The 27,183-nt window shown below is 43.9% G+C and overlaps 4 protein-coding genes across 4 annotated transcripts; 3 read left to right on the top strand and 1 right to left on the bottom strand.

The window, feature by feature from the left end:
- Positions 1 to 220: 220 nt before the first annotated feature.
- MYCFIDRAFT_134001 (uncharacterized protein) lies at positions 221 to 1,657 on the top strand (the record flags this gene model as incomplete). Its single annotated transcript, XM_007927448.1, has 1 exon — positions 221 to 1,657. One exon carries the CDS (start codon positions 221 to 223, stop codon positions 1,655 to 1,657), a length of 1,437 nt encoding a protein of 478 aa, XP_007925639.1.
- Positions 1,658 to 17,695: 16,038 nt separating this feature from the next.
- MYCFIDRAFT_153260 (uncharacterized protein) lies at positions 17,696 to 19,862 on the top strand (the record flags this gene model as incomplete). Its single annotated transcript, XM_007927449.1, has 1 exon — positions 17,696 to 19,862. The coding sequence occupies one exon, from the start codon at positions 17,696 to 17,698 to the stop codon at positions 19,772 to 19,774; it is 2,079 nt and encodes a 692-aa protein (XP_007925640.1). The 3' UTR covers positions 19,775 to 19,862.
- A 323-nt stretch (positions 19,863 to 20,185) lies between these two features.
- Positions 20,186 to 21,406, top strand: MYCFIDRAFT_46639 (uncharacterized protein; the record flags this gene model as incomplete). The annotated part of the gene is made up of 1 exon (XM_007926079.1): positions 20,186 to 21,406. The coding sequence occupies one exon, from the start codon at positions 20,186 to 20,188 to the stop codon at positions 21,404 to 21,406; it is 1,221 nt and encodes a 406-aa protein (XP_007924270.1).
- A 132-nt stretch (positions 21,407 to 21,538) lies between these two features.
- Positions 21,539 to 22,438, bottom strand: MYCFIDRAFT_85287 (uncharacterized protein; the record flags this gene model as incomplete). The annotated part of the gene is made up of 1 exon (XM_007927450.1): positions 21,539 to 22,438. The coding sequence occupies one exon, from the start codon at positions 22,436 to 22,438 to the stop codon at positions 21,539 to 21,541; it is 900 nt and encodes a 299-aa protein (XP_007925641.1).
- Positions 22,439 to 27,183: the final 4,745 nt, after the last annotated feature.

Here is a 27,183-nt window from a genome sequence, read left to right on the forward strand (position 1 = left end):
TTCTTTGCCGATCACATACACAATTCGTTGATCCGTGAAGATGAAAAAGCCAAAAGGTTTCATATCGTACATTCAAATTTCAGCTCTCTCGCTGCGGGCACCTTTCTCTCATCAACCGGGGGCTCCCGAATTCGCGAGGGCGAGGGCCGCGGAAGGATTTGAGGTCAAGTATATATATACTTGAGAACATGTCCATCTCCTCAAGCATTAAAAAAAAACAATGTCTCCTCCCCTAATCCTTAAAAACGGAACCCTACTCACATTTGACGAGCAAGTGCAAAGAGTGAGAGTTCTTCGAAAAGCCTCGATCCTCATCGTCGGAGATGGAATTGCACAGATCGAGGAAAAGTTCGAGAACCTCAGTGTTCCCGAGGAAGTGGAGATTCTCGACGTGACCGGAAAAATTATCTCTCCCGGGTTCGTCAACACGCATGTCCACATGTGGATGACCGCGTATCGAAGCGTCGCACCCGACATCACGCTTTTGCACTACTTCGATTGGGTCAGTCAAACTTCCGAGACGGCGGTGCGAGCGTTTGGTCCCGAGGAGGTGTACATCAGTACGGTCGAGGGGTATTTGGAAGGGCTGAATGCCGGGGTGACGACGGTTGTGGATCACGCGCATTGCAATTTTGGGGCGGGACAGATGCGGAGAAGTTTTGAGGGGGCTGTTGATGGCGGGGCGAGGGTTTGGTGGTGTTATGAGGTGAGTGAACATGGGTTGTTTGGTAGGCGGGAGCAGTGGAGGAAATGGGGGGAGATGGAGGGGGAGGGGTTGGTGAGGTTTGGGTTGGCGTTTGATGCGGGTGAGGGCGGCGGGTCGACGATGGAGGAGGAGGAGGAGGAGGAGTATCGGAGGGCTGTGAGGGAGCGGAAGGTGGAGGTGTTCACGCTTCATCATCTTGGGGGGCCGTGGCCTTCGAAGGGGAGTTCGCCGCTGGATTTGGAGCGGAGGGGTGTGGTGGAGCTGGGGGTTCCGGTGATTTTGTCGCATGCTCCCTACCTTTCGGAGGACGAGCGGGAGTGGTTGCGGAAGAGGAATTTTCATGTTTCGATCACGCCGGAGTCGGAGTTTCATTATGGCCACGGACAGACGACGGGGCATGTCATCGCCGACCAGGCTTCGCTGGGCGTTGATACGAATTTCACGTTCTCGGGCGATGTGTTGACGCAAGCTCGTCTGTGGCTGCAACGAAGTCGAGATGTGAATTTCTCGAAGTTGCTGAGAGACACGGGATTGATTCCGCGGACGACGCCGATGACTGCTGAGCAAGGATTCCTGATGGCCACGCGCCAGGGCGGTCGCTCGTTGTGGAGGGATGATATTGGGGTGCTGAAGGTCGGCGCCAAGGCGGATGTCGTGGTCTTCAATGGCGACTCTCCGAATATGCTCGGCTGGTCGGACGCGATTGCGGCGGTGATGCTGCATGCCAATGTCGGTGATATTGAGCATGTGCTTGTTGGCGGAGAGTTTCGGAAGCGGGACTTCCAGCTGGTGAACACGGCTGTGGAGTGGGATGTTGTCAGGCAGAGCTTCTTGGAGACTGCCAAGAAGGTGCAGGCTCACGCTGTCCCGCCTGTGCCGATTCCGGATACGCTTTGGGGTTTGAAGGCGACTGGCGATGTTGATGTAGTGTCTACCATAGCATCGACATAGGTCAGACGACGGCAAGACGGGCCTCGCATCCGCCATCTTCGACCCCAGCGCTGCGACGGAGGGCTAGGTAATAATATAGATAATAAATATAGAGCTATAGATAGTACTATTAAAGGTAGCTCTACTATAGAAGGCAGCTCTACTATAGAAGGTAGTAGTAGTAGATTACGAAGTAGAAATAGCTTACTTAGTAAGGGCAAATCGTCTAGTAAGGACGATAGTAACGGCTACTAATACCCTAATATAGTAATACCTCGTCGTTACTATACTAATTACTTTTACTAGCGTCTACTAGTAAAAACAGTAGCAATTAACTAATTAGCGTTAATTATAGAAGGTCCGTATCTAAGAGACTATTAAATAGGTATTAGGTCCTCCCTAATCTTGTATAGTACGTTTTTCTTACTATCTTCGACCTAAGTAATAAAGCCGTTCTTATTAGGTAGATCGTAGACTAGTAAAGAATAGCCTTCGATAATAATACGAGGCCTATATATATCTAGAAAGTTAGTACTAGTTTTAGTTAAGGTAACTAATAGAGTTAGGGTTAGTAATACGGTCGTATAGAAGACTAGTTACCGTAATAGCCTGTCTTTAATATCTCGCTACTTAGAAATACGATAAGGTATTAATTTATCCTCTTTAGCGCTACGTTTAAACTAGTCGTTTATATAATCGTTTATTAACTTCTAGTTTAGTAATGCGTAGTTAGTTACCTACTATAGGAGGGCCTCGTATTACTAAGCGTCGTTTAGATTAGAAGCCTACGTATCGTAGAAGCGGAAGAAGACCTATATAACTACTTCTTATATAGAATAGAAGTATTCCTTTACTCGGCGCTTTCGTAATACTCCTAGAGTCTTATTAATATTAACGTAGGTCGCTACTAACTAGTTATCGTTATCGATAACGAGCCTAGTATTATACTACTCTAGGTATATAAGATTACTATTTAGACCTTTAAAGCGGCTATTATATAACTAATAACGTCGTAGCGTAAGAATACTCGTACTAGCAATATAGAAGCGCTAGATATACCTATAAGGTAGGCAATAGCTATACTAGAAGTAGTAGAAGCATTTAGTATATCTATCGTCGTATATAGTAGGTAGAGCTATCCGCTAAGTAGGCTTATTATTGTCTATATCTCTATAATACTATATAAGCTTATTAGCTATCTTCTTCTATACTAAGAGTAGTAGGTATTTAAAGGCCGGAGTATTATATTTCTGCTATACTAGTAGCTAATCGCAGGTAGCGACAATACCGTTTCGTCGTACACGCTCGCACACACAATCGTCGAGTTAGAATAGGTATATTCTAAGGCTTAGAAATACTTAGTTATTATTAGTAGAATATAGTTAAAGAAGCCGTTCTAAGGAATTCTAGCTATTCTAGAAAATACAGAAGAGGGCTTCTTTTATACAAATTTAGATAACACTATAAATAAGGGACGAATACGCACCTCGTAGGCTCTGTTTGCCTATCTAACGCTTATCTTGGTGCTTTAAGTATACGTAATAGCCCTCTAGTAAACTAGTTATTCTAACTGCTATTTAATAGGGGATCTCTAAGCTATATCCAAGTCGCCTATTAATCGCTCTCTAAAGCTATCTACTTTTTCTTTAAACAGTCTAATTTCTCGACCGCCTTTAGTATATTATAGTATTGGCTAGTAACCGGCCCTACACACCTAGGCTGAGTTTTGAGCCTATATAAGAGGCCTCCTTCTGTATTGTAGAGAGAGCACCAACCTCGTATAGTACATTGTTTATGTCACACTTCTATAATGCCTATGTTGCAGGGCTCTAGTCATCAACCTAAGCAACCGTCTTGTTATCCTATTATACTAAACATAGCTGCCTATATTGCTATAGGTCATGTTACCCTCGGTGGCCTATACTATTACTGCTAGTAGTGGTAGTAGTTTTGGTTTCCGTCCTTTATTAGAGCCGAAGGTAGGGCTATCTCTTTATATCTAACAGGTTCAGGTATATTAAAGGTAGTCTCTAGGCACGAATAGCTATAACCGAAGCGAGGGCACGATAAGAGCCTACGATACGGACGATACCGAAGTATCTCAAGGGGCTATTACGACAAGTAGAGAAACCTCTTAACGAGGGCATCGCTTTAACCCCGAAAAGCTACAAACCCTTAGGACTGTTACAGCTTAGGGCCTAGTCTATAGCTATAGCTAGCTTCTAAGGACTCGGCTCCGGGTCGAAGACCTATTTAGTACCGCTTGCTCGAGATAAGCCCCGCCTAAGGAGGAGATAGACTAATTACCTATCGGCCTTACTTAGTTTGCTAAGACCATCAATTAATGGCAAATACGGATTGTAGGTCGGATAGCCGGGGAGTCCCCTATTAATCGGGTAGGGCGTTCCTAGATTCGCAGCCTCGCTTAGACAGTGCTTAGCCTTCTACTAGAAAAAGAAGGCTACCGCCCCCCCGCCTAGCTAAAGGAGATACGAGCTAGTTTCTAGGATCTAGGTATAAATAGAGATTGCAGTCTCTCCCTCCGAGCGGCTTTTGTCTAAAATCTACTAAACTAAGCTCCTAGAGGTAGTTAGGCGACCCCTAGGAGGCTAAATCCTAATGCTACCCCGGGGGTAATACTAGGAGAAACCGCCTAATACACTACTCTCTCGCATAGCAACATCACAATAAACTAAACAAACTAAAGACACTAAAAATACATTTATATAGCATTCTATTTCAACTTTATATAGCATTCCATTTTAGCTATTTTAACCATTTTACGACAATCGAATGAGCTCTAGCGCTAGCGAAAACGAGCATTACGAATTAGTAGAATCTTCGGAATCCGAAAACGCCCCTAATCCTATTAACGAAGAAATTAGGCGGCGACTAGTTAATATAAGTAAGCCTCCTGCGCCCTCTACGCTAGAGGCGCTCTACAATATTATTATAAAGATAATAGAGAAGCAAACTGAACTTCTCCGTTAAAGTAAGCGTCGCCCGCTAGAACTAGGGAGCACTATAAACCCCTTGTTCGAAGGGTGGAACGCTATAGCACATATTAAGCGCTTTAAGGAAGGCTTAGTTAATTACGAGCTCGACAGAGAATCCGACTAGTATAAGATTCGGTCCTTTACGAGGACTACCTCCTCTAAGCTTTACCGAACCCTCAAAACCCTAGTTAGCTACCTAGAAAAGGACGACAAGTCTAATGCTAACTAGGAGACCTTTAAGGTAGCCTTTATAAGGGAGTATCGGGAGCGCGATAGCCGTCGCATTAAAGGCAGTCGTACGTAGCTCGAGACCCTCTACTTAGTAAGGCGTACCGAGGATAACGACCTAAAAGGGTATGTCCGCGAGTTTATCGAGTTAGCGGACGGCATCGAATAGAGTGACCTCGAAAACTCTTAGAGAACGAGGCTGCTCCTCTAGGGATTGCCGTAGCCTATGGCTTAGCGTATCTTCCGTCGCTATAAGCTTAGCGAGTCCGATCCTAAGAGTTTTAGGAAATACAAAGAGGTCCTAGTATATATCAAGGCCGACATTAATAGTATAGCCGATGCGAGGAAGTTTATCTACGGCGAAGACCGGAATGACCTAGCGCAGGTTAGGAAAGAAGCCTTAGGAAACAAGGGACCTAAGTTCCTTCCTAAATCGCAAAGTAGTCCTAAGACCGTAACTCCTACTATCACTAAGCACTCTTAGGATGTCGCGGACTTAGCTAAATCCCTAGCCTAGCTAAACCTAAATGCGAAAGCATTGCAGCGAGTTAGGGAGGTTATTAATGCTACTATACTAGGCGATGTACTACTAGTCTACTAGGTTTCAGATCCTAACTACCCTAAAGCCCCTTTAGTAGATGTCTACGCTATGCGGAAGATCTATTCTAACTTAGATAGCAAGTGCTAGATGTGTAGCGGGTTTAAATATGTCTAATCCTCCTACCCTATCTAGAAAGAGCTTCTTAAAAGGAAGCTTATTATGCAAGTAAATGGCCGATTCTACTATATAGACACCGGCGATAAGATTGATTTCGAATAGGATCGGAGAGCCCCGAAGCTGCCTTAGCTAAAGACCCTTCTAGAAAAGAAGTATAGCGGCAAGATCGAGTTTAAGGACACTAGGAACAGTACCCTCGCCGCTATTGCTAAACGAGAAACTTAGAAGGTTAGGGCAAAACAGGTTAAGGAGCGAAGTAGTAACAGAACCACTAAGCCTATTAAAGTCAACTTTGTTTCTTAGGATCCGGACGCAGTTACTAATGTTTACGCGGTTACTAAGAATAGTGTAGATGTCTACGCTGCTATACGGTCTTAGACCTAGTCCTAAAGTAAGGGCAAGAGCCCTTAGAACCCTACTCGCCCTAGTGCGGCAGCCCCTACTAGGGTACTAAAGAACAAGGCGGCCGATAAGGCTAAGTAATAGCGAGAGTTAACCGCTAAAACTAAGACTCTCTAGATAGCTATAGACCGCGCTGCCCGATCTAGCACCGCACCTAGTACCGCCCCTAGTACCCTACCTATAGAAAGCCTAGTCGTCCTAGAGACTCTAGAGGTCGATATAGAGGATGTTACTACCGACATTAGTAGTACCCTAGGCCTAGCTAACCTACCTGCCTATAAACGGAAGTTATCCGACCTAAAGAGCTTTCGCTTTAATAGGTACATAAAAAAGTATAGTACTAGCCTAGCTAACTCCTTAGATATAAAGGCAAACGCTCTCTTCTAGGCTTTATAGTTTCTAGACCTTAAGTCTAACGTGTTTATAGGTAAGCTGCTAGCATACGGTTTGCCTACTAACCTATTCTAGAGCCGAATCCCTAACGATGCTACCTTTATAAAAGACCTCGCTGCCCTCCGACGAAAATAGGGACGAGAAGACTATATCGACGTCTCTTCCCTATAGTTCCTTCCTAAATTTTCAGGTGCCTAAGAGTTAGTAGAAGGCGAATCGGTAACCTACGAGGACTAAGAGACTATCGATAATACTAACGAAGAGGGAGTTGAGGAGATAGGCCGAAGGGATAGTAATAATCCCGACCCTATTCTAGTTTTAGTTTCTATTAAAGCTGTCCGATTTACTAGCTAACAAATCGGTCGAGTAGGACCTCCTCGACCTAAGGAACTTTACTCTATCCCTAATAATATAGACCTTTCCGTAGTTACCCGTTCCTTCGCCGTCGTCCCCGCTATCTATATTTAAGTCACTATCGGGAGCTATAGTTAATAGATGCTAGCAATGCTTAATAATGGTTCGGAGTTACTTATTATAAGTAAGCGTTAGGCTAAACAACTTAGGCTGCCGATAAATAGAGACATTTCCCTCGGTATATAGGGAGTAAATAGGGAGGTTGCGCTAGTAGGTACTTGCTATAATGTTATAGTAGATGCCTTCGGCATATGCTTTTCCTTTACCTTCTAGATTGCCGCCGACCTAAACACGCTAATTATTCTAGGTCGACTATAGTCTCGCATAACCCGAGGTATCTAGCGCAACTGCGACGATAGCTCCTAGGAGGGAACTATTGCTAACTAGAAGGGCAACCGAGTCGTGTTTACTAGTTATATCGGAAATACTAGCTGCAAATCCTACGAGGATATCCTTGCTGCTTCTAGACGGTCTTCGGGAAACGCTACAGCGCGGTTGTAAGACCGGCAATCTGCGCTATAAGTTAGTATAGCTTGAATAGGTTATTTCTAGAAGTGCGCCGCTCCGTACGTTAAGGTAAGTTTCTAGGTTCTGTACTAAGAAGACGAATGCTCGAAGCGACAGCGAGTATAATACAACGACTACCTAATATACGAGTGAAGGTAATAATGCTGTCGCAAGTATCACTACCGGACGCGGGTCTACCCGAACTAACTAATTAGAGCGCGAGTCTAATGCTACCTCGGGGGTATTATTACGAATCTAACGTTTTCGCCGGCGTTATAAATTAGGACTACTAGCTGTATACCTATCGACTTAAGGAAACTTCTAAAGAAGTTTACGCGCTATTTTGTTACGCCAATCTCTAAGCCTAGCGATAAAGAGAGCGAGCTCGGGTTCGACAATCGATTGGTATATATACCCTATATAAGAGGGTAGCTAACAAGATCAAGCCTATAAAGGGCAGCGTACACATTACCGATAGGTCTAATCCTAGCGGGAATCCTAACTAGCGACAAAAGTGCCTTAATTGGGAGGCGACACTACTACCTAGGGATAGTCCGTACGATTAGAAGTATATTACAAAAAAGTTTTCTACTATCCCTAGGGGGTTAAGGCTAATAGAGGAGAGGCTTGCGAAAATTAAACCTAGCATCGAGCTTTCGGATCGTAAACTGGATTTGCTATACGAGCTTCTATACAATCGCGAGGCCGTATTAGTATATAACTTTACTCACCTAGGTAGAATAAATCCGGAGGTTGCCCCTCCGTAGAAGATCCGAACGATCGAGTATAAGCCTTAGGCCTACCTAGGTTTCAAGCTAAACCTAAGCCTGCGAGGTATAGTTGAGGACATAATACGACAGCGTATAAAGGCTAGTACCTTAGAACCTTCCTATGCCTCGTATCGCAATCTATACTTCCTAGTCTAAAAGAAGACAGCTCCTAGGGAACTAAAGAAGTACCGTCTAATTAACGCTATATAAAAGTTCAACGCAGTTACGATTAGAGATACTAACCTTCCTCCGGAGACTAATAGGTTCTCGGAAGCTTTTGCTAACTATATTGTAGCCTTACTAGTTAATGTTTTCTCGGGCTACGACTAGATCCCTCTCTATCCTGATAGCCGCGACCTTACTAGTTTCGAGACACCTCTTAGGCTATATAGATAAACTACCCTTCCCTAAGGGGCAACCAACTCCGTAGCCTAGTTCGTTCGCATTATAAACTAAGTCCTCGCGGCCTATATCTCCTATATAGCGATGCCTTTCCTCGACGATATCGGCATTAAGGGCCCTAAAACTAGGTACGACAATAAAGAAGTAGAGCCTAGTATCCGCAGGTTCTTTCTCGAACACATTTAGAACCTCGATAGTGTCCTCTGCGACCTAGAGCGAGCTAACCTAACGGTATATAGGGAGAAGCTTCAGCTCCTATATAAACGAATAAACATTGTCGGGTTTGTAACTAATAAGAACGGCCGCTATCCTAATAATGCGCGGGTCCTGAAGATAGTGTCCTAGCCGGATCCTACCTATTAGAAGGATATCCGAACCTAGCTTAGAGTAGTCTCCTACTTCCGTATCTAGGTCGAGAACTTTACATTAGTATACAAACCCTTATACGCCTTACTTAAGAAGGATGCTAAGTTCGAATAGACTCCTATTTACTAAGCGGCTAAGGATAAGGTAACCGAGGCACTCGTTAGCGTACCTGCACTTACGTCTATTAACTACTTAGAGGGAGCGGGTTTAATTATTGTTGCTGTCGACTCGAGCGGGGAAGGCTATAGCGAGATACTAATGTAGTATAACCGTAAGGAGCCATCCTTGCGTTATCCTATTAGGTACGACTCCGGGCTATAGAAACCGATCGAGGCCCGATACGATACTAGTAAGCGAGAATGCCTTAGAGTCTATAAGGCTCTAAAGAAGTTCCGGCTATAGCTCTTTAGTATATTCTTCCGTCTAGAAATCGATGCTTAGACGCTAGTCTATTAGCTTAACCGTATAGCCTCCGACCTGCCTAACTCTACGATAGCTCGGTAGGTTGCCTAGATCTATTTGTTTAACTTCGACGTCTTCTACGTTCCTAGGAAGAAGTATACTAGACTAGATAGCCTTTCTAGGAGGCTTGCTATAGAAGAGGATATTGCCGAAATAATAGAAGAAGAAGATGTCGACGCGGTTATTAACCGTACCTTCTTCGCTGCCTTCTATATTAATACTATACTAGCGATCGCTAGGCCTACTACCGACGACTAACCTAGTAACTAACCTAGTAACTAGCCCGACGAGAACCCTACTACTAACGATAACGACTAGGCTAAAGCTAAGGCGGATAAACTAGAGAGGGATGATATCCTTAATAGGGTCTACTCCGACGACTCCTATTATATCGCCTACTTCCTAACCTATACGAAGAAAGCGCCTAGCCTATTAAAGAGTTAATACCGTCGGGTTATTCGCTATTCTCGACGATTCCTAGTTAAAGATCGAATCCTTTAGCGATAAGCGATAGTTAATACGCCTCTCTAGCGTATTATTAACGACCTAGCAGCCCGACGAGAGATCCTTCGTTCCGTTTACGATAAGCTCGGCTACCGAGCGGCGGAGGGTACCTTCGATATCCTTCGTCGGCGGTACTAGTAGGATAGCGTATAGGCTAATGTCTCTCGCTACTATAAGAGCTATCCTAAGTATAATTTTAGGAATAGCTACCGTCGGCTAGGCGAGTTGCGTATCCCCGCTGCCTAATTAGTTAGTAAGCGGTGGTACGGTAATAGGGTTCATCTAAGCCGGAACAATAGCCTCTATATTATTCGAGAAGATCTTTCTCGATAGCCGGAGGCCTATTATTTCTATAAGGGCTACGGCGCTATTAATGCTCGTAATATAGCTACCTTCCTATTTAAAGATCTGTTTTGCCGCTAGGGAACACCCTACGAGATTATCTTAGACAACGCTACGAACAATATAGCTAAAGAAGTTCAAGTACTGCTTATTTCGTATAGGGCGAAGAACGTTCGTATCTCCCCGTACTATCCCTAGTCGAATGCTATTATTAAGCGTAGCTATCGGTCTTTAATTGATGCCCTATCTAAGATAACTAATAGAGGGGATAGGTCCGTTCCTATCTCTACCCGCGTTCCGGCCCTTCTCTAAGCGGATCGAACTACTATTATCGATACGACTAGACTCACGCTAGTAGAGCTCATAATTAGGAGGGACGCCGTTCTTCCTATTAAGTTATCCTATCGTATACATAGCGTTTACGATTAGGGGTCTATTCGTACTAGAGCGGATCTCCTTGCCCTACGCGCTAAAGCTCTTAAGGATATAACTACTACTTCTTAGGAGGGACTTACTCGATAACGGCGCCTTCGTAAAGAGGCTAAGCAGTATTTCGATAACTATAATGCTATTAATTAGGAACCTCTAAAGGTTGGCGATATAGTTCTCCTATTCCGGTCGGAGCTAGAATATAGTTACTCCTATAAGCTAGCCTTTAAATGGAAAGGGCCTTATAGAGTGTAGGAGGTCCTTTACGATAGTTCTACGTATCGACTTTAGGAACTTAATAGTACTACCTTGAAGCACTCTTACCCCCGGGCTAACCTAAAGAAGGTCGTTGAGTTAAGAGAGCCTGCCCGTCCTCCCCCGACCGAGGAGGAAGTTAATGCCTCTATAGACCCTCTGCCGACCTTAGATGCCTATCGAGAGGAGGATCCTACCGCGATTATAGATCCTATTCTGCCCGACAACTATACGTATCCCTAGATATATCTTAGTAAGCTATTAGGAATAACTTATAAATAAAGGGAGGGTTATATACGTATTAATTGCGCGTAGAGTATTTCCGATATTGATTCCGATAGTAAACTAGACTTCTAGCTATCTAACTCTAACTCCGAGGAGGAGCTCGACTAGTCTAGCGACGAAGACTACCTAGAATTATAGCTAAATCCCGAGACTGAATGATTACTTGTCTTTCCCTGCCTCTGCTGCGTTATTTTCCTTACCTTCTCCGCGCTATTAATGTAGTGCCGCCCTATAGCTTTAGTCCTTACTACTTGTTCTTACGGATGTTAATGCTTATAGTTACTGCCCTCTTTTGCTTTTACTTTGTCTATTGTATTGCCCTTTTGCCTTCGAGATATTACTATAACTTCATTCCTTTGCTCTTGTTTTTCCTTAGATAGAACTATACGAGGCGTATTTTCCTAATAATACCCCGGGGGTAGCATTAGGAAGATAGCCGAACCTAACCCCTCTACCCTTCTAGGACTACTTCCCTCTAGATTCCTAGACTCTAGCAACCTTCCTTAAGTAATAACGATAACAAGATACTCTGCTAGAGACTGTTCCTGCCCTAATTAGTACTAGTTACGTAGGACACTAAGAAAGGGAGGTTCCCTATCCCTCTCCTTTCCTAGCTCTTAGATAGATATAGTAACCTAGGCCTATAGCCTCTAAGAATAGGGACCTTAGGCTATCAAGCTTAGTATTTAGGAGAAGGAAGAAGGTAAACGTATAGACCACCCTTACGTACTTACTAATGTGAAAGGTAATGCTACATCTACAACGGTAGTACTATAGGCTAATATACCGACGAATTAGCTACGCTAGGCCTAGGCGACTTGCTTCTCGCTACCGAGCATCTCTAGAGAAAAGCTAATACTACCCCGGAAATGTTATTAGTCCCGCTAGCTTTACTACTATAGATTTCTACTAAGGACTCGAACTAACTAGTTACATTTCGAGTGCGCGAGAATCTACGATAGCTAAAGGTTAATAAAGGCGCGTAGTCGCTACTAGCAATTAGCTAGATCGATTGTCAAACTTCAGCCTACCCTAATAACAAAGAAGTCTCGTATATAGCTTTACTTTTATATACAGCCGTTATCCGTTTGCTTTACTAGCGCGGAATATACGGACTACGTTACCTTCGTACTATATTTAAAGCGAGCTTCCTAAGCTCCTTCTTCTACTCAGTTACTAACTAACTCGCTACCGCCTAAAACCCCCCTTCTATCTAAATCCTTTAATCATTATTATTAAGCAACGAACATACTTTGTAAACTCGTTTCTAAACCGCCTCGGTCGACTATATCTTCCGGCGCCCCGAATCCGCTAGGCGCTAGTAGTAGCAACGACCTACCTGCCCCTATCAACTTAAGCCTAGCCGCCCTAGTTCCGATCGAAGCCCTATCCGATAGCGCCTTAGCTACTACAACCAGCCTCGAGTACTGCTTCTAGATCGTTACCGCCCTCGAAGACCCTTAAGAGAAGATCTAGAACGCTCGCACCCTACTACGCGTTATTAATAGGAACATTAAGAAGGCTACTGTCTTAGTTGCGTACGGTATAAATAACTTGCGTTAGTCTATCGGTAAGCGTATCTTTAAGCGCGAGGTTTTTAACGATATAGATATCGAATAAGCCTTTCCTATCGTCTATAGCCTCGAGATAGCCGGTACCTAGATTCGCTTGCGCTTTAAGACCCTCGACTAGGCCTTCGAACACTAGGGAGGACTAAGCAGTCTTCCTAAGAGCCTTATTAACTTCGCCTACGGTAGACAAGAGCGTACTAAGTAGGTCTCTTCGTTCGTTAATAAGTATAAGGTCCGTCGTTAAGGCGCCGAGCATCTTTCCCGTACTATAATCTATCGCGTATCTACCGCTAGTAAGAAGGTAGGCAAGTAGCTACTTAACTTGTCCTTTGCGCTTAACGACTTTACGACAGCCTACTAGAAGAAGTACTACGATACGATTGTCTAGGTCGATCTCAACGTATAGATAACTAAGGATCTACTAAAAGAGAAGGGCTATTGTATTAATAGTATAGGCTTTATCGTTAAGGGTTAAGAGGCTCCTATCGTTAATGTCCTTAAACGTAAGGCTCTTCGCCTAGAAACCGAGGCCGATACGGCTACTAGTCTTACGCTCGCTATAGAAATGTAGGCTAAAGATCGTCGCTCGACCCGTAACCGTAAGGTCCCTTAAGAAGTTTAAGACGAGCGCGCTAAGGCCGAAGTAGCGCGTAAGAAGGTATTGTATGCTCGCTAGGCCCTCCGTAAGGCTACTAAGAAGTATAGCACTCCTTCTAGTACCGACTATAGTACTAACTATAATACTAACTATAGTAACTCGGATGTTAATATGCTAGATATACTACTAGAGGATGTCTCCTCCGAAGGCTCCTTTAGCGAGCGTAGAAATAGAGGCCTCTCGCCGATCCTATTAACTAAGAACATTTATAGTTCTTACAAGGGCGACTCTATCGCGTACCTTATTACCGATATCGATATAGTTCCTAAAGCCGCAATAGGCGAAGCTCCTACCGCCCTTTTTATCTATTAACAGCTCGACGACCTTAGCAAGCTAGGAGAAGAGCCGTTCTCTATATGTACTAACTATATTAAGAAGGCCGCTAAGGTCTATAGTCTCTATACTAGTGCTAAGGCGAGTGTCCTCGTCGGTCGCCTATTAAAGATTAGTCGCGAGGTTCCTAATTAAGACGCCTTCGCTACCCTTAAGGCTGATTAGGCCTATGCTAACTAGTTTCCTAGACGCCCTATTGCCGCCCCGATATCTCTAGGACTCTACGCGTTTAACCCTACTAGTACTATTACTCGCGCCCTTACGCTAACGGATCGCTAGAGTAAGTTCGTTACCGGTATCCTTAGCTAAGGCACCTCCTTCGACCGCTTTCGCTAGACTAGCAATGCTATCTTCCCTTAGGTCTTTAGTTAGTTGTAAGAGCCTCGTAGAGTATATCTTCCTTTCCTTATCGACCTAATATAGGAGGAGTTTAAAATGTACCTTTAGTATATACGTGCGATGCCTAAGTCTAAGCAAGAAGGCCGCAATACCCTTCAAACTTATAGTATAAGCAACTAAATCGTCCGCTAGCACCCTGCCCTATAGCTCTTAGCTGTCGCCCTTCGACCTAATTACGTATACGAGCTTATCTCTGTCTCTAAGCCTACTAAGTTCTTCAAGGTTAGCGGTACTTATAAAAACTGTCCTTCTAAGGAGTCTACTCGTCTCGGATAAGATGTAGTTAAGCTCGCAGCTAGCGAGGGAGCTAGTCACCTACGTATTAAGGTCTGCCTTATATCTAAGGATAAGACTAGCTACTCTACTATTATCGAAGGCATATATTAGCCCGAGGTCTTTACGAACTAGGTTAAGAAGCTTAAGGCTTGTAGCCTAGTCCTACTAAGCAAGATCGGTAAGCTTACTAACAAGTACCTTACCGACGACGACCTCGACTATATATTCGATAGTTAGCCTAATAGTAAGGGGCGTAAAGCGGAGTGGATCCTTAACCCTCTAAAGGAATACGAAGTCTCTATTTAGATGCTATACCTACTATATAGTAATCTGAAGACTAAGAGCAACCGTATATTAATTAACCTAGGCTACTCTCGCGTTATTAACGGCACTAAGGTTAAGGGTTACGAGAACTTAACAGTCTCCTAGGTTGCTAAAGCGTACCGCAATCTAACCGCCCTCCCGGCCTCTAACTCCTTCGTACTATTCGCTTTCCCTACGGCGATCTTAGTCGAAGGCCTCGGCTATATCTCCGACGCTCTAGTTAGTAGGATTCCTTAGTTAAGTTACGTTGTTTAGAACGAAGTTAAACAGATCCTCTAGCTTAATAACGAGGGACTTAAGGAATATCTATACAATTGGGAGAATACTGCGACGGAAAAGGCTATTAACCTCCTCGTTAATTAAGCTTTCTACGAGGGATAGTACTTCGGTACTAATAGCTTCAACGTATGCGGAGGAGATTTCGAGAGCCGACTAGCAGATGAGGTTATTACTAGTAAGGATTACGGTGTATTGAAGCAGCAGTAAGTTAGCGTAGTAGATTAGATACTTAGGAAGTTGTTTTTGTATATTAATGGAATTTAGGAACAATGCTACCTTAGGGGTATTATTGCGGAGTCTCTGAAAGATAGCCTTAGCTAAGATGCCTAAGGTTACTGTATAACTGTTTGTTTTAAGCGCGCAATATGAAGCATGTCTAGTTAGATACGAAGAAAGGGAGGGATATTAGCTAGTAACCGGCCCTACACACCTAGGCTGAGTTTTAAGCCTATATAAGAGGCCTCCTTCTACATTATAGAGAGAGCACTAACCTCGTACAGTACATTGTTTATATTATACTTTTATAATGCCTATGTTGTAGGGCTCTAGTCATCAACCTAAGCAACCGTCTTATCATCCTATTATGCTAAACATGGCTGCCTATATTGCTATAGGTTATGTTACCCTCGGTGGCCTATACCATTACTGCTAGTAGTAGTAGTGGTTTTGGTTTCCGTCCTTCAATAGCTTAGTAGGTCGCTCTATATAGTCTTAATAAACTACTAGCATTCTTCTTAGTCTCTTATAATAAATAATGCGTTAGTTATAGCCTTAAAGGTAGTAAGAAAGCGCTTAAAGTGCTTCTTAAGGATCCTAATAAGATAGCGTTAGTAGAGTCGCTAAATAATACTATAATCTATAAGGGCTTGAATTATACTAAGTTACTTACTTGCTAAGTCGTTAGTAATCGACTATAGCGGTATCTAAGAAGACTGTTTAGTCTAGTTTAAATAGTCTTAATTTTAAGCTTTACTAGAATAGCCGTCGTTAACGCAGAAGTACTTCCTATATCTATCGTATTCGCCAACCTTCTTATTCTAGTCGGATTAAGCTATTTCTCGAAAAGTTAAGATTACTATCTTAATTAGGTATATCTATTCGTATTATAGAAGGAAGTAAGCTACCGCTAGAAGCTATTTAAGGTAGTTATTATAGACGTAGAATATCGATAGAGGCTATTTAAGCTTATTCGTATAGTAGGTCGAGTCTAATAGAAACAAAGACCTATAGTTACGAAGGGCTCGAAGTTGCTAGTTAGAAGCCTAAATAAGGCCTCTATAGAGCTTTCTATTAAGTCTACGAGACTTAATTATAATTTATTTATACGAGGCCTCGTCTACTACTAAATTTAGCGCTTAAGTAGTCGTATATCTACTAAAGTTAGGCTATAACCCCTATTTTAGTACTATCTCTTTGCTTATTACTTAATCGATAAAGGACTTCTCGATTCGCGTTACTAACGCGGTCTTAAGTAATTACTACGGCGCTAGCGCAGTACTATACCTACTTTTGTTTAGGTCGTCTTATTTCTTCTACTAACTAAGCGACTAACGTTAAGCCTAGAAATAGGTTAATATAAGGTATATAAGATACTAAGAATCTACTTACTAGCTCGAAAATCGAGTATCTCTTTCTATACGGCCTTTATACTGTTATTAACTACTAGACTATCGGCAAACTTAAGACTATACGAATAGTACTTCTTTAGCGGCAAAGGTATTACGTAAGCCGGTCTTCCGACCGTTAAACTATTAGGTAGACTACGTAGTAGTATATAGCTATCGAGAAACTCGCTAAAATCGGCTTTTAGTTACTTCTCGTAGACCTCGATAATAGTTAACTTCGCGTATAGCGTAATAGTCGAAATAAGGCTTCGTATATACTATACGCTTCCGCTAAGGCCTCTTAGTAGTTATAACGACTTCTAGAGCTATTTCCGCGCGCTAATAGTCTATATAGCGCTTATAGATACGATACTCGAAGCTAAGTCGTCGATATACTAGTAGTCGCCTATAGCTATTACTCGATAGGTAGTTCTACCGATTCCTATAGCACTTTACGTTCGATACGAAATAGCGGTATTTGTCGTATTCGAAGCCTTCTATTCGAATACCCTTATTACTACTAGTAGGATAGAAAAATAGGCGCCTTCGATCGTATAGATTTAGTAGAAACGGGCTCTTAAACTATAATAATAATAATACGCTTAGTACGAGATTATTATAGTTTATAAGATATACGTACCGGCCGCTTAACTTCTAGCTTACTAAGCAATAACTCTATATCCTTAGGCAATAGATATTTAGCGTATAAAGGCTTATATATAATAAAGAGCGTAGAATTTAGCGATAGTAAGGTCGAAATAAGCGCGATATATAACTACGAGGAAGAGATAGAATAGGTCGATAAATAAGAGGTAGATATAGCCTCTAGATAAGGTCTAGTTTAGCTTCCTTATTTATAGGCCTATAATATACGATTATAAGGCTTTAAATTGGCTCGAAGTTGGACCTCTTAGCGGTCCATATATAACCTATAAACAACTATAGAAACAACCATAGAAGTGGTTAAGCGGCCTTGCAAACCTAGCCGCCGTGGCGGCGCGATCGACACCCTGTTTAGGTTGATATACTCATATCTGTCAACACCACAACTGAGGCGGTTCAGCAACATATCCGATGCATGCAGGAGCATCATTCGCACACTGGTTTCTGGGTGAAATGCATATACTGAATCATCCGCGGCAATGCCTGCGACAAGGACACAAGACCGGCCGAGCCGCCCTCGACAAGATCCGGTGTCATGTTTGCTATGCCGGCAGAAGAAGCTGAAGTGCGATCGCCAGAGACCATGTTCCAACTGCCAGAGCCGCAGGGTTGCTTGCGAGTTCAAAGGCGAACGACCTCTTTCAGCAGGCAGGACGATCATCGTAGACGACAGTGACATTCGAGCAGAAAATCAATCAATGAAGGCACGTCTCCACCGACTGGAACAAGCTGTATTTGGACATGGCCATCCATATCAGCACCCGCGCACTCCCTCGATCACCTCGCCTATGGATCAGAACCATGCCCCTTCCAAGACCACGCCTCCGAGAGCTCAGACTGAAGCTGAAGTGTTAGATGAGGACTCCGCATGGCTGGAGACAATGGGTGCCCGAGCTGACACCGTGTTGCCTGAATTTACGGAGAGAGTCATCGTCAGCCCGCAGTCTGTTGATCAGGCACTGTCATCGGAGAACTCCACGTCACACCGAAGGACAATTATTGTACCAACGTATGATGTCGCCTTGGCTTTCCTGGACGCTTATGCCGAGCATCTTGATGCCATGCAACATATTATGCACATCGATAGCGCTCGATCATGCATCGAGCATACTTACAGAAAAATCAAAGCCGGACATGAGCTTGATCCCGGAGCGCTCACTTTGATTCTTGGCATTTGCGCGAGTGTTGGATTCTACTGGAATGTCGGATCATCATCTGGACAGTCATTATTCAGCGACCAGCAAACAGCTCTGAAAGCCTCCAAGGTCTGGGCCAAGCAGAGTCTCTACGCTACAGAGCAGATGCGACTGTCTACGATCACCAGCACACTCGAGGGTGTACAGGGCTGCATTATCCTCATGTTTATATACTATCATATGGAAGGCTTAACACCAAGGGTGAGACTGATGCTTGCCACCGCGATCACAGTGGCCCGAGACCTGGGCTTGCACAAGACAGACGCTCCAGGGACCTCCCAACCAACAGCGACGCAGGCAGATCTCATCGACATCGAGGTTCGAAGAAAATGCTGGTGGCATTTAACTTGCACTGACTGGTTCATGTCCTTCATTTCTGGCCCACAAGAAGGCATGTACTGCATCAGCCCGAACCATATGAGCGTCAAGCTGCCTCGGAATTTGAATCCAGACGATCTCAACACGAAAGGCGCAGAGTTCTCTCGAGGTCTTGAGGAACCCACGGTCATGTCATATTACCATCAGCGGATCAAGCTTGGGATGACTTGTCGTGAGGTAGCAGATGCTCTATGGTCCTCCTTTCACGTTTTGGAGCCCGAGACGATAGACTACACCATTGTAGCCACGCTCGATGCCAAATTCGAACGACAACTCAATGAGCTCCCACGGTTCTTGCGCCTCGACATTCCGACGCATCAACTTCACCGCGAATATGGAAGCATGTACACCCCACAGATCTCTATGCAGTCGGTCATGGCCAATCTCATGATCAACACGAGAAGATGCAAGTTGCACCTCCCGTTCCTGGTCCGGGCAAAGCATAATCCACGCTTCGAGTTTTCCCACAGGGTGGGACTACAAGCAGCACGAGCAGTCTTCGAAGCAAGAAGGCGCGTAATGGAGGATGAGCCGACTTTTGACGGTGCCAGAGCTCTCCGTTTGGGCGGCATCCTTCAACACATTTTCTATGCGACAGCGGTCCTGGTCATGAATCTTTGCGTCAATCGTGAGGACGATCAAGCCCAAATCGAAGAAGTCAAGTACGCCTTGAAAGTAATGGAAGACTCAAGGCATACTTCGCAGATGGGAAATCGCTTTTATGACTCACTAATGGCAATTCTCCGCAAGCATCATGTGAAGTTGTCGAGCAACGAGTCAGTCGTGCAGACCGCTGGCGGACCAGGTCAGCCTATAAATGGAACAAGTGGTTATGAGCCCGCTTCATCCATGCCTGCCATGCAAGATATCAATGGCGAGTTCGAATTCGATGGAATGTGGCAGGATTTAATGGACAGTGGACCCATGTTAAATCCTCGGGAATGGGATGCGCTTCTTAGCGACCTTGATATGCGAGTCGGGTAGGTGCATTCTGACACGGGCTCGCTTCCAAACCATACTGGATCCAGCTTGAGCGCTCGTGCGAGAGCTTTGCATGATGCATCGGAACCTCCATGGACCCTCCGGACCGTCCGCGGACGTGTGGGTGAGGCCATGGAGCGTCCGGCCACAGCAGAGTCTACTTCATAGCCTGCTATCCTCAATGCCAATTCTGTATCGCAGAGCGTCAAATCACCATGAGCAAGGCCTCAAGCATCGCAATAAACGACAAGGCCGAGAATGACGTCTCTATACCGGCAGCTTCAGAGGCCTCGAGTCGGGGCAAGCAGGCAGAGCAACGAGACAACGAATCTGGACCGACTCTCTCAGAATGGCAGTAAGATGATGCTTCATGTTCTCGCTTCAAGAAGATACCGTGCTGACCCGTGTAACAGCATGCGCTCTATTCTCGCCTTAGCTGGAAGTGCTTTAGCATACTTCTGTACTGTCGGCTTCTTGAACGCATATGGTGTCTTTCAGCAGTACTACACTGCACACTACTTGCCGACATACTCAAACTTTCAAATCTCATGGATTGGGTCTTTCTCGACTTTTATGCTCTTCGGAGCTGCTGCGCCTGCGGGAATGATAGCCGATCGCTTTGGTCCCACGATCCCCATCCTGTGTGGTTCAATTGTTGAGGTGTTTGCCATCTTCATGGTTTCGCTTTGCAGAGAATACTATCAATTCTTCCTAGCTCAAGGAGTCCTCTTACCCATCGGCATGTCGTTTATCGCCATCTCCACCTCCACCGTAGTACCTCAGTACTTCATCCAGAATCGCGGTCTGGCTCAGGGCGTCTCGATTGGAGGCTCTTCATTGGGTGGCATACTCTGGCCAGTCGCGCTTGACCAGCTGCTCAATCATGATGGCATTGGCTTCGGCTGGTCGATGCGGATCGTAGGCTTCGTTCTTATTCCACTACTGGCCCTAGCACTACTGTGCCTCCGAACGCCAAAGAAGACCCAAGGCGATCACGATGCTGAAGCAAACAAGGAGCGCAACATCGAAGACAAGCCCAAGTCAAAGAAGAAGGACTACTCCAAGATGAAACAGCCAGCTTTTATCTTCATGTGTCTGGGCCTCGCCACAGCATATTTCGGCTTCTTCGCGCCCTTATTCTACGTCTCCGTTTACGCCACCCATCTAGGACTCTCCGAAAACCTGGCCTTCTACCTCGTATCCATCCTAAACGGCGCTTCTTTATTCGGACGAATCATGCCCGGGATTTTCGCGGACAAGTATGGCCACTTCAACATCTTGACTTGCTCGGCCTTCTTTTCTGCCATTGTCGTCTTCTGCTGGACCAAGGCTACTAGCATCGCAGGTCTGGTTGTATGGTCCATCGCCTATGGTTTTACATCCGGTGCGATTATGAGTCTCCAGCTCGCGTGTGCTACTATTGTTGCCGACGAACAGACTAGAGGTGCTGCCGTCGGTCTTGCGATGGCTTCAGTATCGCTGACTGCGCTCTTTGGAACCCCAATCGCAGGCGAGCTCGTAGAGAAGGGTTATCTTGCATTATCTGCCTTTGCCGGTGCAATGCTCATAGTCGGTGCCATATTGCTTGGGTGCGCGAGGTTCTCGAGGAACCAGAAGCCATTTGCGAAGATCTAGAGCCCCCAAAAATCATCCCAAGAACAACGAACGGCAGAGACATTTCATTTCCAGAACCGAAGCATATACATCTCCACTTACACATGGCTCTCATCCATTCATTACATCCATCCAACCCTCTCTCTCTACGATTCACTCCAAAATCCCCCCCACCGGCAACCCATCCACCCCCCCATCACACATCCTCCACCTCTCCCCCTCTTTCTCAGCCGGCAACTCCTCATCCCAATAACAAGCCGACCTCCCCGTCGCCATCTCCCTCAAAGCATCCCAATCCCTACACCACCTCATCTGACTCACCCCTCCCGTATGTCCCCGTCCCGTAATCCCAAGCACCTCATCACTCGCCTGACACATAACACTCTGCCTCAGCGCATCAAAACAATGCATCGCATGCTCCAACGGTTTCGCAGGAACTTTATTCTCGTACAGGAGGAGGTAATCTTTCCGTAAGACCCGGATGCAGTGTATCATATGGTACGCTTCCAAGGCGTAGGCGTACATTTCGGGTACGTACGGGTGGCGGATTGTTTCCGGGAGGTGGTGGGTGGTTTTGAAGGATGGGGTGACGAGGATCGCGCCGTGGCCCGGGTTTATCTTTTCCCAGGCGAGGTTGGAGGTGGTGAGGTTTCCTGAGGGGGAGGTTGGCCAGTATTTGTTTTGGAGGCCGGAGGGGCGGGGGATGGTTCGGGCGGTGGGGAGGCCGAAGATGGTTTTTGAGGGGGGGCGGGTGGTGTGGAGATGGAGGAGGAGGAGGGTTTGGGTTAGTATGATGGAGAGGAGGAGGGTGTAGATTGTGAGGGTGAGTTTGTTGATTTTGGGAGTTTGGTTTTGTTTTGGGGGGCCGTTGAGGAGGAGTTGGTCTGATTCTTCGTCTTCTTTTTCTTTTTCTTGTTCTTCTTTTTCTAGCTTGCTGATGATGTTCATCGTTTCGGCTTTCGACCACTTGGGTCCATTGAGGAGTTGGTCTGATTCTTCTTTTTCTTGTTCTAGGTTGTCGGTATCAATCGTCTTTGCTTGAGACCACTTCATTGTCTCGTCTTTTTTTCTCGTCTTCTGGAGGCCCGTTGCTTCATGGTGAGTTCAATTGAGAAGTCGACGTTCTCCTCTCTCCTTCTTCTCCTGCAGATGGAAGGAATGCTTGGCTTGGCTGGATGGATCAATCATGATGTCGGTGGCATACGCCCACCGAGATGTGCCGATAAGAAGGATCATTATGTGAAATGTGATGATGTGGTTTCGTGTTGTGACGAGGGCTTCTTCTGCCGGTGCCGATATTATTGATCCGCCCGAAATATAGATGATCTGCAAAGAGGGTGAAGTTTGAAGTATAGTTATCCGAAGATCTTCATCGTTCGTGAATCGAATCCTTTGATGGCTGGAAGGATTCAAGACATCTCCTATTATTTTGGATCTGGGTTTCTCGCAGCTCTCTACCTAATAAAGCTACTGCACGAGAAGGCATTCTCTCTCATCATGGTCCCTCACGACTTCTACCGACTGTGTCTTTGAGCTTCTAGGTCGATATTATAAGCACAGAACAAGCTTCAATGTTCTAGTCAGAAGAAGAATGATCTCCACGTGTTGTGATTGAGCTAAGCAGAACAAGTCATTGATTGATTGACTATAGAATTGTATAGAGAAGAAGGGATCAAGTTCTATCTGCGCCAGATGCTATATATATTACTAGGAAATTAGCTCTTAGCACTTAGCAGTGCTAACTGATCTACAACACTCCCCCTTAGGCAGAATCTGTTAGAATAAAAGGCCATTTCCCTTACTTAGCTGCTATACGCGTTGTTAGTTGAAGTGTAACTACCTTGTAACTTATTAGATATAAGTAACTTGCATATAACGATCTAAGTAACCTAGGGTTGCTTCTCCTAGCTCGCTAATTAGTCTAGTCCTTTTATATATATTAAAATAAAGGTAAAGTCGTACTTGCCGTACGCTTACTGCTTAGACCCTAAGCCTAGTAGTCTATATTTAAGAAGTGCGCTTTCTGTTTAAACTTGAACTTCTTCTTTCTACTAACTAATATACAACTAACACTTTCTAATACAGCTTAACTTAACCTAATTCCAATTAGAGGTACTATTATAGCTATAGCAACTTAGTCTAGTCTAGGTAGCCTAGCTACTAGTATAGGTAGTAGTAGCGGAGGAGATAATCCGAACAAGAAGTTACCTAGTCGCTATAATAAGTAGTAGCTAATTGACAACAGTAAGGCTTTTACTAATTAGATACGCCTTCCTATACTAACAGAGAGCAGTCTTAAAGGAGATTGAGATTACCGTCGCGCTCCTATAGAAGATCCTAACCGCTCTAGCTAACTCGAAGTTTGACGAAATGCCTCTATAGCTACGCAATACCGACGTTATTATCTTCGTACGTACCCTTAAGTAAAAGGGCAGCAACTCTCCCTTATACCTAACTATCGTAGCTATAATGCGTAGGGCGGATAAGAAGTTCAACCTAGCCTCTAGATCTAACGTTAACTATCTTCCGGCTATACTCGTATATGCTGCTTCTAGTCGCACTATTCATTAGGGAAATGATAGGTATAAGCCCTATTAGGAGGGTAAGGGCGTATACAAGGAGTGTATTACTCTAACCGTTAATAGGAGCAAGTTCCTTAAGGGTACCTATACCAATTATGCTAGCCCGAACTATTATAGTTATTGTAACAAGTCGAGTAAGTTAGGTTTAACTTGAGACCTTAATTAGGAAAAACTAACTAGGTTGCAGGCTATATATCGCGCCCTCGTTCGAGCACTAACCGCTAGGCAGGTCTTCTAGGTCCTATTAGGCTACCGCCTCGTAACCTAGGCAGTATAGCAGGCAGTAATTAGCGTCGCCTACATATCCCGATTCCTTCTAGGATCAATTAGAATACTCCGGAAGGCGCTTAGGCGATTGCGAATACGTTAGCTTAGCAGGCAGGAGTCTACGTAGCTGCTACGATAGCTAGTCGTAGTCGCAATCTAAACTCTCGGCTTTCTTCTAAATCGGCTATACTAGCCCCGTCTAGCTCCTCTTAGAGTAGACTGTCCGATCGTTACTCTTCTTAGAGTAGGCTATCTAATCGTTAGGATAAAGAAAAGGGTAATTCTAACGAGGAAATAGGCAGTCCTTAAAGAGACAGGAGTATTCTTAGAAGGTTAGAGATCCTTTAGACAAAACTTCTAATATATAATTTGAGATTTGTAGCATTAAGGAGATTCTAGTCCTTATAGATTAGGCCAATCTAGTTTCGATATTTGTTTCTGCTTTAAGATATTATACTAAGAGCTAAAAGATTGCTCTAGATACCGAGATGCCCCGGTAGATAACTAGAAGAGTAGTTAGTCTATAGAGAGTAATAAAATGAAAATAAGTGTATTAAGTTTAACTTCCTGTTCTAGTAACAAATAAGAATAAAATAAGTGACTTTAGAGTTTGCCCTTTACTAGTCTAGATCCTAGAGGATAGGGTTGTTTGACTTAGGCTTAGTAAGCTAGTCTGCTATTTAGAGATTAGTAGGAATGTACTAAACATCAATCCTCCCTTTATTATACTATTCCCTATAGTAATAGTTCCTTAGAGAAACATGCCTTAATCTGCTAGAGTTAGTATAATTCTTTATAAGGTAGATAGTTAACTAGTTGTCGCAGTTGATTTTAATACAGTCAAACTTGAACCTAGTAAAGCTACTAATTTCCTTAGAGAGGTTCCTTAGCTACTTTAGCTCCCTTATAGCTTTAGTTAGTGCTATATACTCAGCTTTAGTACTAGAGTAGACAACTTCTTTCTAAAGCTAGGATCTCTAGAGAACTAGTCCTCCTACTATAAGGAGTAGGAATCCTAATATAGACCTCGAGGTCTTTAGGTTACTAGCAAAGTTAGAATCTAAGTAGACCTTAAGGTAGCTCTCAATATCAACCTTGCTAGACTTGCTCTTCTTAAACACTAGGGACTTGTTAACTGTTCCTATAATATATTTCTAAACATATCTTACTACTACAATATACTCTAGTCTAGGGTTTTGTAGGAATCTAGCTAGGTAGTTAACAGCATAAGTAATATTAGGTCTTGTCTAGTTAGAAAGATACTATAGCTCCCTAATCATCTAATTAAAGAGTTTATAGTTCTCCTTCTTATAGTCTAGCTCGAAAGCAGTTAGGAGTTTCTTAAGTAGGTACTTTATACCCTTGCATTAGTTAAGACTATGCTTTCTTAGCTTCTCTAGAGAGTAGTGCTTCTAGGAGATTCTAAGACTTGTACTGTCTTCAATAATATATAGTCCTAGGAAGAGGTTTGTCTAGACAACCTTAATAGTATAGGTTTTCCTAAGTCCTTCAATTAGCTTGTCAATCCTAGCTTAAGTCTTACTAAAGATCTAAAAGTCATTAACATAAAGGATAACTATAATCCCTTCTCTAATAAAGAGGCAGGCATCGCTCTTGGTTTTATATAAACTAAGGGTCTTAAGTGTAGCTTTAGCATCGTAGTACTACAAAGCAGCTGACTACTTTATGCTATATAAGCCTTTCTATACAATTATATATAGAAATTCCTCTAGGTCTTTTCTAATCAAATGTAACCCCTTAGGTGCGTTTATATAGTTGGGTCTGTTAATGTCTAGTTCTAGAAATGTAGCCTTAATATCTACTTGACATTTAACCTAGCTAAAAGTGGCTGAAAGTCCTAAGTAGAACCTGCTTATTATAGCTCTTAGGGTTAGAGTAAAGGTTTCTTCAAAGTCAATACCTTTCCTCTAAGTAAACCCCTTAGCTATATATCTCGCCTTGAACTTCTTAGTAGAACTATTAGGTAAGCGCTTAATCTTCTAGACCTATTTGCTTAATATTAGTTTTCTGCTTTTTAGAAGTTCTTTAGCAGAGATCTATTTAAGGGTACCTGTTTTATCTAAGGACCTAAGTTCTTTAGTAATAGCTTCCCTCTAAAGCTTAGCATCTATGCTATTTAGTGCTTTATAAAGTGTAGATAGCTTACCCTCCCCTAGCTTCTTAGCCTTCTTCTTTAGGAATCTCTTAAGAGCAGCATTTAGGACCCTAGCTATATTGCTATAGTTAGGTCTCCTTATCTACCTACCCCTCGAGGATATTATAGGGGGTGTATCTGCAAGGTCTAAGTACCTTAGCTTTGTTGCAGCTCCTAGAGCTGCTAGTAGTAAGGCACTTCTTAGCCTTTTCTGCCCTACTAGCTAGTTTAGCTAGTACACGACTAGCCTGATTGCAACTTCCTAAGCTGCTAGTAGTAAGGCGGCTCTCGGCCTTTTCTAACCTACCAACTGGTTTAGTTAGTATATTATCGGCGTATCCTTATCCTTAGCATTCTTAGGCTAGTATTGGTTATTAGGGGCCTATAGCTCCCGGGTCTCTTCGACTAGGCTTTCTAGATTCTCTAGACCTAACAGAATCTGCTCCCCCTAAAGAGGTGTTTCCCCTAAAGGTATTGGCTCCCCCGAAGGTACTAGCTCCCCCGAAGGTGCTTGAAACGGCTCTTTACTACTTCTAGAAGGAACAGGTCTACTAACTACCTACTAGCTACTCTAGGCTTGCTCAACATTAGGTAGGAATCCTAAAGCCACTCTAGATCTACTAGGGTCAATTCCTAACTAAGAGTATTTAATAACTTAAATATAGGGAGGGGCTAGATTCACCTTTCTACCTTTATCCCCGTAGGTCTAATCTTTATTAAAGGTAACATAATAGGAGAATTTGATTTTATACTACTATAGTCCTTTACTATAGTTGAACTAAGGCCGCTAGAGG

Source organism: Pseudocercospora fijiensis, assembly GCF_000340215.1.
Source record: "Pseudocercospora fijiensis CIRAD86 unplaced genomic scaffold MYCFIscaffold_3, whole genome shotgun sequence".
Lineage (NCBI taxonomy): Eukaryota > Fungi > Ascomycota > Dothideomycetes > Mycosphaerellales > Mycosphaerellaceae > Pseudocercospora > Pseudocercospora fijiensis.